Source organism: Rhagoletis zephyria, unplaced genomic scaffold (assembly GCF_001687245.7).
Source record: "Rhagoletis zephyria isolate East Lansing unplaced genomic scaffold, Rhagoletis_zephyria_1.1 Rzeph_scaffold_05278, whole genome shotgun sequence".
Classification (NCBI taxonomy): Eukaryota; Metazoa; Arthropoda; class Insecta; order Diptera; family Tephritidae; genus Rhagoletis; species Rhagoletis zephyria.
This window is the reverse complement of record NW_016162361.1, coordinates 23,138-36,935: the sequence shown is the minus strand read 5'-3', so window position 1 is coordinate 36,935 and position 13,798 is coordinate 23,138. Positions and strand designations below refer to the sequence as shown.

At 33.2% G+C, this 13,798-nt stretch overlaps 1 protein-coding gene across 1 annotated transcript; it reads left to right on the top strand.

The window, feature by feature from the left end:
* Positions 1 to 2,280: 2,280 nt before the first annotated feature.
* On the top strand, positions 2,281 to 8,199 carry LOC108371876 (guanine nucleotide-binding protein G(f) subunit alpha-like; the record flags this gene model as incomplete). The annotated part of the gene is given in 7 exon segments (XM_017627489.1): positions 2,281 to 2,486; positions 2,844 to 3,012; positions 5,850 to 5,947; positions 7,316 to 7,337; positions 7,339 to 7,584; positions 7,586 to 7,952; positions 7,955 to 8,199. Coding segments are annotated over 7 exon segments (1,164 nt in total), but the record flags the coding sequence as incomplete, so codon positions are not given.
* Between the last annotated feature and the right edge of the window lie 5,599 nt (positions 8,200 to 13,798).

Below are 13,798 nucleotides of genomic sequence, written 5' to 3'. Positions count from 1 at the left end.
AAAGAGAATCCCACGGCTTCCCTAATGAGTCCTATATGACTTTTGCAATAAATTATTCTTTGTCTAGTCAAGGTCGTACAGTCGACAAAGAAAGTGTTCTGAAGTTTCCTCGTTAACAAGGCCTCCGGGCCTCCATTCGGATTCTCCGATAACAGCTATTCGGTGCATATGAATTCGTAGTTGCTTCTGTTCCGTTGGGTAACCAGAGAGTAGCCTAATGTCATTTCTGTTTAAGTGAATGATATGAGATCTATTGAAAGAGTAGCTGGCCTGTCTATCGCCACCTAACGCCTACCTGGACTTCTGCGAACAGAGTATTTCCACCCAGTAATAATGGTTCTTGAAGAGGACCAACTGAGATGACAGTTAAGGATCCTTTTTGCACCAACTCGTCAGTGACTTCCTTGTCTTCGCTCCCACGGTGGCCTGACACCCAGCAACTGTACTGTATTTTTTCTGCCATAATTTGAAGCACGTTAAGGCAGTCTTTAATAAGACTCCTGGCTCGGATGGCTGGTTGGCTCTATGAAAGATAAGTATATAGGCGTGTTACATAGTTTGGCGTAGGTTAGGATTGCTAAGAATTCAGTCTGGAATACCGTGGACATTTGTCCATGGGAATTGCGAGTTTGGTGCCGGGTCTATAGATAACTGCGCCTGCGCTGTCGTCTATTCCTGAACCGTCCTTGTATCAATTTACATATCTAGGATCAAGGGCAGCAGCTCATTCGCCCAATCTTTACGATCGCGTATTTTCACTTGGAACTTTGCATGTCTCCGACCCTGGCATCTTACCAAGAATACCTACACGAAACTTCTTCATTTAGAAGCAGTTGTTAGATAATGGAAGTTCCAGCTTCCGCGTGGCTGTTGCTTTCTGTAAAACAAATATGGAAATGAGAAGCGACTCCAAAGCCGCAGTAGAGCAAGGCGTTGCAGTATATTTGGCCGTGGTACTTATATCAGTTTTTTACAGTGTTTTCTGCCACCACGCTACGGACGCATGAGGTACAATCGGGCGGACGGGCATGCGGTAAAGCCACTCTATCAGCGACGTACATTCACTTTTCTTATTATAACGCTGAAAAATTACATACGATTTGCTTTGTGGTGCCATCTTTCGGTTTTGTAAATAGAAGATAGATATCAAAAATAAATTCGTCGCATCAAAAACTCTCTTAAAAACAGCTTGTTTTAAAGTTTGTGCGCTCGAAATTTACTTCAGTGCCATGCTCTAGTAGACTTCTTTTCTTAGAATTCTATATAAAATACGAATCTGCTAGGAAGGATGTCAAAAAAGGTCGTTGCATGCAAATTGTCGAGTCGTAATGCGTATACTTCAACTGAAAGTAATATTGCTCTTTCCGGGGACATGGTAAGGCATTTTTTGAACACTTTTTTAATTAATGAGACAAATTCCAAGAAGCACAAGTTTGTCAGACTTATCACAGTAATTAACCTTTAAACGAGATTCTAGTAGCATTTAATGCTCCTCCAATAAAAAGTAATTTTTTGGCACGCATGTTTTTTATGGCAATGACTAATGCGAGTAACCTTATCACTCCTTATACATATGTACATATGTATGAACGTATTTGCATTTGTACATAGTACATATCTGTATATCATGTAAATTAGATACACATATGGGTACATTAAGGTGCATCAGTCGCAACACAAAAAAGTCAGTACCGGTTTTCCTTTGGAATTATAAACTTTATTATATTTTCAGACTTTTCAGCTCAAGTATTTCGGAAAAATATTAGGATTTACGTGTGCTGGACTCATTTGAAATACCTCCAAAATTCGAGTTTTTTAATAAAATAAGTTTTTAAAAATATTTTTTTATAAGTGTAAAAATTGTATAAACGAAATTAAAATAATGAGAATCTTAATAGTTTTCCGAAATTATTTTGCGGAAGTCTTAAAATAAAATATAATAAATTTCGTAGTTCCGGTGAAAAAACGGCAACTTTTTTTAGTGATGCACCCTAATGTACATACATGCATATATACAAACTGCGTCGGCGAAAAAAATCTCATAATTTGGGTACGTAAATTAATTATAAATAAATAAATACTTACAAACATACAAGTGAATCTGTGCCTGAAATTCCTGTATTTGTTGCTAAATTTGGACATCACCTACGAAAGCAAAATATGTTGTTGTTTGAATTAATTTTTACTTGAATATGTTGCATTATAATTATGTATATATGTATGTATGTAGATAAGTGGCCAATTGCTCCAAATTAATGTTTGTTTAATTTTGCTATTTTTCTTTGCAGAATTTTACGTTGTTTACGTCACACAAAAGTGCCTGACGAATTTCATACAACGCCACAGGATGTGGAACAGCAATTCACCGAAGTGCGTAAATCGTTTCGTGAGGCTGTAAAAATTTTATTACTGGGTACAGCAGAATCCGGCAAGACCACTATAATTAAACAAATGCGTATATTGCACATAAATGGATATACAGATGAGTAAGTAAAATAGTTAGGTGAAATTAGAATAATAATTAATTTTATGGCCATTACGCTTTGCAATAGGTTTTATTTTTTGAAGTTAGAACTTTTTTATACCGATTCAGGTTCATTTGAAATTTGATAAAAACCCGACACCATGCGAGATTTCTCAGAAACGGTTGGAGGGATTTAGTTGGAGGGATTTAGTTGAAACATTTTAAATATTTATTTAAGAAAAAATAAATTAATTTTTGGCGTTTTTACGCCAAGCGGATTCACTAGTAGTTATTATATATAGTATAGTTAATTTTAGTAATTATAAATTTATAAATATTCCCTTGCTTATAGCTTTCTTTGAATGTTCTTTTTTTACAGAGAACGCTGTGATAAAATTCACGAAATCTATCAAAATATCCACGAATCCATGTATCAACTGGTGCAACATATGTCCATACTTGGCCTGCAATATCAGAGTATAGCAAGTCGGAAGTGTGCAGAATATATACTATCGATGGGAGATCAAGCACCAGAATATATGAATGAGGTGAGTTTTGGAATCTAATAAGGGAAAAAGAGTAGTAAAAAGTAAACGGTACGATTAGGTCAACAAAAGCTTGGTTACATTGAAACAATATTACGTGCCCAGACTGGGTTGCTTGATTATCTAATGTTAGTCCCATCGAGGATCTCTCGGGATAGGCGGCTCAAAATGTTAACGAAATTTTGTCCATTTTAAGTTTGTTCCGTCTTCTTCTCCAATTTGTGGCGTGCGCATTAATGTTGTCAAACAAATTGGGAGGGACCTTCAGTTGTACGCAGACTCCGAACGGTGATTGTATTTTTATGAGAAGCTGTTTTTATTGGCAGAAATATATTCGGACGCTGCCACTGTCTGCCCAGGGGTGACCGTTATGGGGAAAACACTGTTTTGTTTTGTTTGTTTATTTTTGATGTTGGTTGGAAAGTGGGCTCGAACCCAGGCCCTGCGTAATGGTAGCGCCCATTGCTAACCATTACACCACAGCCGCCTCATAGCACAAAGGTCTTAGAAAAATCCCTGTCATTCACTATTCGTATGAGCAAAACAGACGTGTGCCTTTTGAGAGATCCTTCGAAACTTCGGGCAGCGATTTTTTTTTTTACCATAGTTTTAATTGAGTTAATTATTAAGATTTGATCTTCTAAAAAAAAGTTTTAATTATTTAAATTTTTATTAGATTTAATTGTTTTAAAAGAGAAATATATTTTTTATCATTTCACAAAATTTTTGAAAACGTATTTGATTTCTTTTCTGTTTGTAACCGTCTTCTAAAAACAGCCTCAATCTCAATAAAAACTGTTGAGCTGTTGAGTTTCTTTTTTTTTTGTCTTTGTTTAATTTAATTTTCTATTGATTTTCAGATTTTCTTAAAAAAATTTTATTTCATTTATATTTTAGGTACTGTTTTCTTTTTTGGTTTAATTATTTTGCCCTTATATTGTAAATTGTGTTTTTTTTTTACAAAGAAAAATATATAATTTCATTAAATGTTTAGAAACGTATTTTATTCTTTTTGATATTTTTTAATTAAATGTTTTCTCATATTATATATTAATTTTCTTTATGGCTTTAGATTTTATTGTCTTAAAAAGAAAAAAGAAAAAAATATTATTTCAGTTTCTTTTAGTATTTAGCACCTTTTTTTTTATTTATATTTGTTGTTTTTTTAACTTATTTTTTTTTTAGTTTTTAGATTTTGTTTTAAAATTAAAAATATGTTTTTTTTAATTTAGTTGTATTTTAAATGCTATTTTCTTCTCTTTTGATTTAATTAGATTTCTTTTAATTTTTAGACTATATTGTTTTTAAATGATTTATTTTTTAATTTAATTTGTTTTTTTTTTAATATTTTTAATATTTTTTATTTTATTTTTACTTTATTTACTTTAATTTTATTATTTTCTTTTATTTATTAGCTCTTATGGTTTTAAAAAAAAAAAAAATATATATGTTTATAAATTGAATTTCACTAAAAAGAAAATTTATTGCTAAAAGGCGAACAGCATAACGCTAAGACCTCCTCGTTAGCAGATCTTTCAATTAATTTTTCGAAAGGCAGTAAAGAGCTTTCAAGATAGTAGCCAGAATTAACGATTTCCTTACGAAAGAAAGACGGTTGCCAGAGTTCCTCTGTTATTCTGCATATATATATTTCTCTGGTGAGAGCACAAATGACATTTGGCCAGAATTGCGCTGCTGGATACTTTTTACTGCAGACTTTAAACGAACGTACCTAATATGAGGATATTTTACATTTTGCACTAGCGATTGGATATGTTGCGTATCTGAAGGCATTTCATTTATCTTATTTAATTTTAGTTTTATTTTATTTTATATTTTTTCGATTAGTTTTATATTTTTTTGTGTTTTTTTTTTTTTTTTTTACTTAACAAATGTGCATGCATATGTGCATACACGTAAATTATTTATGTACGTCAAACTTTATCGTAAGTGGCCACTTAAGCTTTAAGATTTTGTTTGATGGCCAGAGCAAACATAAACACTTTGCTATCTGCTTACTGATTACGTCTTGCAAATTTAATTGCGATTCCATTAAAATTTTCCGAAATGTGTTGTCGAAAGAAAACTTATTCATTTTATAGTACTCTTAGATCGAGTTTTTGGTTCACTGGCAGTTAGACCAAGGTGGGTTGCATAGAGAGAAGAACTTAAAATTTAAAGACTCGGTTAGCAAAAGACTACATTTTTATCAAAAAAAGCTATTTATTTTTCAGTCTCAGAGCGTATGTATATATATGTAGTACATACTTGTTATGTTTATTGAAAAAATTTTCAGTGTTGAGTAATTTCTTTTACGATTCCCCCCCAAAAAACAGTACATTTAATAAATCTGTTTCCAATGAAAAATTCATATCCACATCTAAACATAAATAGTCCACAAAAATTGCTTAATTACTCAGCAAATTGCAAATATTAACTTTCAACAAAGTTACATTTGTATGATTCATGCAGGAGAGCTCTGCAGTGCCCACACGTATCGCCCTGCTGATATTAGATAAGCTTATCATGGCACACATGCATGTACCGAAGATGATTTTTTCAAGTGAATAGTTTTGTTAGCGATGGCCGAAGGCAGGTATAGTTGGAGATGGTTGCAGTTACTATTTACTGCAGTTCATTTAATATTCAGGCATTAACTAAAACTTACTTAGAGATATTTTTTTTTTATGGGGAAGTAAATATAAATAAAACTTTAGTTGGCGGCTGCATAGAAGTTATGTGACTTCCACTTATTACTACTACTCATATATCATTGACTCAGTCAAATATATTTATATACATATTTATATGTATTAAAATTTTATCTTTTCATATTGCAGGAATATTGCGATCACATTGTCACCTTGTGGAATGATGTGGGCATACGGACGTGTTTCGATCGTTCTAATGAGTTTCCATTGTTGGATAGCACGAAATAGTAAGTAATCCATTATTATTTAATATGGTTTCAGTAATAGTGATAGTGATAATTGGCGATAAAGTAAAAAAATACATACACATTTTAGGAAATTTATAGCATGCACATAATTTTTGGTGTAATATGAAAACGGGGCATAATTTTATGGCAGTTTAGAAACTGGACACACATTTGTTCATATACAAAATGGAAATAATTTCTTTGGTGAAAACTGGACAGCAATTGAAAATTTGACATAAACTTTTGGTAATATAAAACTGAACATCAATTTTTAATCGTTCAAGAAGTGAATTTTTTTTTTTGATAAACTGGGTAGTTATTTTTGGCAATTAAAAACTCGACATAAATTTTTGGTAATATAAAAACTAGACATATATTTTTATTCGTTAAAAAGGTGGTCATACATTCTTGGCCTTTCAAAAGCTGCACATGAATTTGTGGTCACCTAAAAATTGAACATAAAATATAAGTCATTTAAGAATGGGCAATACTTTTTTCGATAAATTAAAACTTGGCCATAAATTTTTGCCATTTTTGAAAAACGGAACGTAAATTTCAAATTATTTAAAAATTGGAAATAAGTTTTGGGTTATTAACAATTAAAAATTAAGCATACTTTTTTTATAATTTAAAACATGAACAATTTAGTTATAAGCTGCAACCAAAGTTTTGGTAATTTACAAACGGAACTTATTTTTTGGCGATTTTAAAAGTAAGAATATTTTATTTATTTTTTTTTACTTAAAATTGCCTTTAATTTTTTAGTAATCTCTAAACTGGAATAAAAAATTGGACATATTTTTATGTAATTTTGAAACTGCGCATGCAGATAGACATTTTTGGTATCTTATAAATTGGTTATTAATTTAGAATCATTTAAAAACTAATATAACTTTTTGGAGGTTTTAAAACTGGACATCATTTGTTTGGTCTTCTAAAAATATGTAGGCATATTTTTTATATAACGTGAGCCCATTCATGTCTAGTTTTTACTGCCCATTTTTTCCAACTTTTTTACATTCGATAGTGGTTGTATACTTCTTAGCGTTCACATTTTTATTCACTCTTTAGCGACATATGAACTTGTGCACTTTTATAACAATTAATTTTATACGTCCAGTTTTCAAATGGCCAAAAATATATGCCATAGTTTTAAATGACCATAAATTTATGTCTTCTTTTTCGCAATACCAAAAATTTAAGACAGGCTTAAACAAATTTTTTTTTTGGCATACCATAAAATTATGTCCAGCTTTTAAATGACACATAACTTTTGTCCTGTTTTTACTTTCCAGCAAAATTTCATCCAAATTGTTAATTACAATATTTCTTATACCATTTACTAATTTCTCTTCATTTTCCTTGCAGCTTCCTCGACAATTTCGAACGTCATCTCCGATCCCGACTACATACCCTCCACCGAGGATATACTCCATAGTCGTAAGATCACAACTGGCATACACCAGATCACCTTCAAGGTGAAGGTGCCTCGCACTATGGGCGGTGGCGTGCAGGAGTTTCGTATGTACGATGTTGGTGGCCAGCGTGATCAGCGCAACAAGTGGATACAGGTCTTCGAGGGCATACAAGCTGTACTCTTTCTCATCTCCTGCGGCGATTTCGATCAGAGTCTACGTCGAGGATCCACGCCAAAATCGGCTGCAAGAGGCGCTCAATCTCTTTCGTAGCGTTTGGCAAAATCGCTTTCTCGCCTCGGCCGGCTTCATTGTGTTCCTGAATAAGCAGGACGTGATGGAGCGTAAGATACGCGCTGGCAAGCATATTGTGGATTATTTTCCAGATTTTGAAGATTTTTGTAATTCACCACAAGATCGTAATTATTTTGATGAAACTGATTGGACGAAACGTTTCATTCAACAGAAACTGATGGATATCACACGCGAGCCATTCAAGCGTAATTCTCGAAATAATATTGACTATTCGCGGCGGGAATGCTACTATCATTTTACCATCGCTACGGATACGAGTTGTGTGCGGAAAGTTTTCAACGAGTACATCAAATGATTCTGCATCAGAATATGAAGATGATGGGACTGTTATGATGAGACTGTACTATATGTATTTATGTATGTGTATCGAAACGAATATGAGTTCGTGCAGTGAAAATATGTAATAACTAGTGTATTAGTAAGATTAATTAGCAAAGTATTTACATAGCCTATACATTCAGTGTTAAGTATTTGTATAGTGGGTATTTTCCGATAGCTTTATGTCCGAGCCGAATCTATGAATTTGTTGTTAAGCTAACTTAGTAAATTCCTATTCTGGAACTGTGATTTAAATAGAAATATTATTAATGTATGTATATGTATATGTAGGTAACACAATTAGCTATAAGAAATATATAGAATTTTCTACTGAAGCTTTCACTAAACGTGAAATTAGCACGCTAATGAATACATAATTATAAATTATAACAATATAACATAAGTTTTTACAAAAAATGAATTTCTAAAATTTCCTCAAACAAAAAAGCAGACAAAAAACCACAACCCAAGTAGTTTCGTTAAGTTTTGTAATAGTTAATAAAGAAAAAAATTATTAACCAAAAAAATGTATGTAAATAAATATTTGCTACGGGGCTGTAAAGTTAAAACTCCACACCATCTGTGAGCTTTATATGTCGACGTAAGCGTCGAAAGTCGCAACGTCTGAAAAAATTAGTGGGGAGCTTTAACTTAAGAATTAACAAGCATGCGGCGTGAATTACAGCTGCCATGAGTGGGCGCGCCCAACGAAAGCGAAGGACGATGAGACCAACCGAGCAGTTATATTAGCTCTCTGAAGTAGTATATATGTAAACACTATCCCTATAATGACACGAAGGGCAATAGCGGGAAATACCGGGATAGGGATCACTTCTCATAGCAAAAGTTCCACCCATGCATTTGAAACTGAACACAGTGTAAAGTGTCCGAATTTTCTTCTTGTTGAGCTATTTTCTGAAATGGGGCGTTTTCGAAGCGGCTTCCGATTTAAATTGGCGCCCCTATTATGTTTTCCTGCATCAAATTGTAAAAGGGTTCCATTCAGGGACATACAATTATCGCAATTTTCGGGGATTTGCTTCGAGATCATTGCAAAATTATTTATTTTTTTGACGATTTTTATTTTTTTCGTCGACGAATAGCCGTCACTTTCACTTTTTTATCTTTTCGATAATGGATCCTTACTTTAGGAGTTTTTATTTTCCATCTAAGCGCCACCAAACAAAAACGTTGGACCAACCACAAACCCCACATAAAACTCCCAAACTGCAGGGACCGGATTTGGCCAAGGAGCCAGTGAATAGCTGTATTTACAGAAGGAATAAGGATAGACTGTGTTTTCCAGGCACTAAACTTTCCAATTAAGAATGCGATAAGGCACATATGTAAAATATCATGCACCTTCGATAACTGAGGTGATTTTTTTTTTTCTCAGAAAGCACGAAACTAATAGAGGACTGCAGAATGAAGGTCACCCAAATTTCTGATCGATTCGAAATTACCCTAATACGGGTCCTAGGGCGAAGGGACATTTATGGGAGTGATACAACATAAATGAGTCTCACGCGCTGAAAATAGTCGCATCCCCTACGGAAATCAAAAGTAATTTTACCGAGATTTGCAACTCGAAAACTATTAAAGAGAGGGTTTCTTTAGGAATTACCAAGAAAGCTTGAAAACAATTTAACACTTTCTCCGCGAGCGCTTGTTCATTGAGAGGGTGACACAGATCTTGGCTAAGCAATCATACATTACGGGCTGGTTTCTCCAACTCAACTTAACTTAGTTTAGCCAATTTTTTAGACTTAGTCAAGAATAAGCTGTGTAAAAAGTAGGCTAACTTTTGAATTAAGTCCAAAAAATGGCTAAACTAAATTAAGTTGAGTTGGAGAAACCAGCCCTATATGTATTTCAAAATACAGCCGCCTCTATTTTTATAGAGAAGTCACTAAGCACAATTTAATACATATCGTGCTGGTGCTGGGAGGAGTGCTCATATGGTTGGTATATAACCCTTCAGTGATTCTCATAGTTTGCAAGTTCGTCGGAGCTTTGATTCAATAAAGGTGCAAAACTTTAGCAATACAAAAGCCTTTCCATAACATATTTGAGTGCAATAAAAAGCATTCTTAGAAGTGATAGCTGCCAGTCTATCAATATACATGTTGCTACAATAGCCGTTTGAATTGAATACAAACATATCAGTTGCTTCTTTGCCTTCAGTCTTAGTTACTGGCTGAAACATTCTGCAATGATAAGGAAACAAGAAAGATCTGAGTCTGCAAGCTCTCACCCCTCTGCCTGCGGCGTTATGCCGTTCATTGTCAACAGATCTGCTTTTATTTTGCATTAAAAAAAAACTAAGTGCGCCTGGGCCACACTGGAGAAGTGAAACTTTCGTCACATATCTATTTTGTCTTTCTGCTTTGGCTTAAGGTTATATTTTCTGCCTTTTAACCCTGTTGGTTCTAATTACATTAATGTTATTCTGTTTTCCTATATCTAAATTTTTATTTTCATACTCTGCCGATAACAAAATCGACAGTAATATCAAAAAAAGTATCGATAACAAAATCGATGACAAATTCGATAAAAATTGCGATAGCAAAAGCGATAATAATATTGGTAGCAAAATTGATTTGAAAATCGATAAAAGTAGCGATAACAAAATCCACAACAAAATCCATAAATAATCGATAACAAAATCGACAAAAAATCGATAAATAATCGATAAAAATAACGATGATAAAATCAATAAATAATTACATAACAAAATCTATAAATAATCGAAAACAAAATCAATAAAAAATCCATAGCAAAATCGATAAATGAACGATAGCAAAATCGATAACAATACCGATAAAAATATCGATTATTACGTCGGTAAGTCCTAAGAATCTATAAAATCCCAAAATAGTTCCCAGATTGAGTCTGTGTCTACCTAAATTTATACTCTTGTATTTCTCTATACTCTATAATTACGATTATTTTAATCTTTCTTCCTCTATCTCAATCTTAACTCTTATCGGTATCCTCATCCTCATCCTTATCCTCATCTTTTTCTTTATATTATATTTATCTTTGTTTTTATTTTAATGTTTATTATTTTCTTCATCTGCATATTTCCCTTCACCTTTGCCCTTATATTCATAAGTAAAGTGTTTAAATTTACATTGGTCTCCATTTTTGCCTTTATCTTTACGCATCTTTGTTTTTGATTTTGTTTTTACCTTTACCTATATCCTTCTCTTTATTTATGTACGTATTAACCTTTACTTTCATTGTTGTATTGATCTTTTTCTAAGTGTTATTCTTTAACCTTTTTTTAGCAAATTTTTGTTAAATTAATACCATATGCATACACACAAGAAGCACTTGTTTCCGTTCCAACCATTTCCGTGTGCAATTTCCGTTGAATTTGCCAATTTACTCCCAACCAACCAACCGCCGCTAAAAAAGTTTCACTTCAACTATGTTCCTCTTATAAAATTGGGTTTTGTCTGCCTTTAGTACCCTCAACTAAATGTTAACTTATTAATAAGGACAATTAGAAATTGTACGCCGATGCGTATACTTAATTAAATTAGCATTGAGATCGTTCACCAAGGGCATAAGCATTAAATGTACGTCATAGTATGTACATATGTAAATCCATAGTAAATTTGTCAGAAATTGCATGTTTAATTACACATATACTTAAGTCTATCAGATAAGGTGCTTGGATATACAGACTACAAATTACCTACATACATCTGCATGCATACACTTTTGTTTGTCTTTAGCGAACTTAACATTATGTACATACATACAACGTATATGTCATACATTCATAAGTATATAGAATCGAAATAGCCACTTGCATGCACCCTTGCATATTATGCTCATAATGTGCATATTTCGTGCATATCTATATAAAATAGTATATGTATGTACATACATACATGCATACTGAAATAGCCGGCATGTCATTGTGGGATTGCATGCATTTATTAATTTTGATTTGCTGCCATACAACAAATGTGTCAACTCCTTCATGCCACACGCTAAGTAATGAATTTAAAAAATTATTATTATTAAGGCAAGCAAAGATGTAATTTAGTATGTACTTATGGGCAAACACGCAATAACAATAGCATTTTGTACCAATTAATTGTAATTGTGCTGTTATGCAATGCGAGTAACATGCCATGAACATTTAGGAACAATGGTCACTGTGGGAAATGTTAGTGCTTATGTATGCATGTATACACATATGTATAAGCATGTAGAGTTAATTGGTTAGAATGTTGGAAAAGGTGTTGAAAATTATGTTTAGCAAAAGTGAGATATTAACATAAGAACATACATATTTATGTAAACAAATGAGCACTTTAAGCAAGCAAGTCTACTGAAATGTAAAATAAGTTAAATGAGTGTATGTATATGTTTGTATGTATACGATTAATAAGTGGACTTTCTTATATGCGTTCAACGTTATTGTATACAAAGTAGGTATGTTAATCGCGGCATTGAGGGATCCCGGCCAGTTTAAGGTCCTAAAAATCCCGGGATACTTGGCAAATAATCCCGAGATTTACAGGATTTGTAATTTGCACTGATGGCAATAATAGAAACTCCTTTTCTTGACCAGTATTGGCTATATTCCTTTTTTATTTAATAATTAATATTTTTTCATATATATCTAACTCATACATATAACACCGCGCGATAGTATGTAAATTTTAAACACAAATATCAATTTATTCCCGAAACCATGGGCCAAATATAATAAAATTGCGTTTTTAGTTTGGGTATCAAATTTAAGAGAATTTAAACAGATTCGATTTTTTGTTGCAGAAGGACTGGTAAGTATTGAAAATGTCCTTTTAAAATTGTATCCTTGAAATTTCGCAATATTTGCTTTTGAATAAATTACATGTTAAGGACTCGATAATATCCTCGAATTTCGTCCTAACTTTATCTGCTTAAAAAATTTCCTATTCGTCCTTGTGAATCCAAAAAATGTATTTTTTTTTTAATTCCACAGAAATTTCCTCTTTCATTTGGTACCCATATTTTTATTCCACGCTAGCTGTACCTTGCCACGCTTTGCTGTGGCATATTCCTGTCACATGTATGATAAATGATTAACGAAACAAAGCATACTTGTGTGTAGGTACAGTATATTGGGTAATCCCTGGAAGATCAATCGAGTTCAAAAATTCCGTTGGATAATTTCCACAACGGTGTTTATCGACACACGTGTACACATATTATTTCATCACGTTGAATGCTGGATTGAAAAACATCATTGAGTTGATAGACATCTTTATTCTTCGCGGCAAGAATAGCTCCTTCTCTGAGCCAATCGTGATACCTGTAATTAATTTTAATATCCGGAAACATTCCTTCGATCAGTTCTCTTTGGCGCTGTAACCGCATAACCGATTTTAGCCGAGTTCGACAACGCTACTTGGCCTTTCCATTGCAGTGGGCACCTCCCTCTTCCTCTGCTACCACCAGCGGATTGCGAGTCGAATACTTTTAGACCATAAACGTGGTTCCCATTCCAACGACATGGCGAAGCCAGCGCAGCCGCGGTAAAGCTTATACAGCTGATCGTTTCAACGTCTGCGGTACTTATCGTCGCCAAAGCGTAGGAGCCTGTAAATCTTAAGATCTTTCTCTCGAATACTCCAGGAGCCGCCTCATCGGATTGCAGTATTTCAGTTATTTTATCAATTTAACTGAGTTTAAATTTTCAAAGAGATAGCAATTGTGCACAAAAATATTCCCAGCAGTTATCTTTCTTAAACCTCCTTATTTATTATTGTTTAGTCTATCAATTAAATTGCGCTAAATT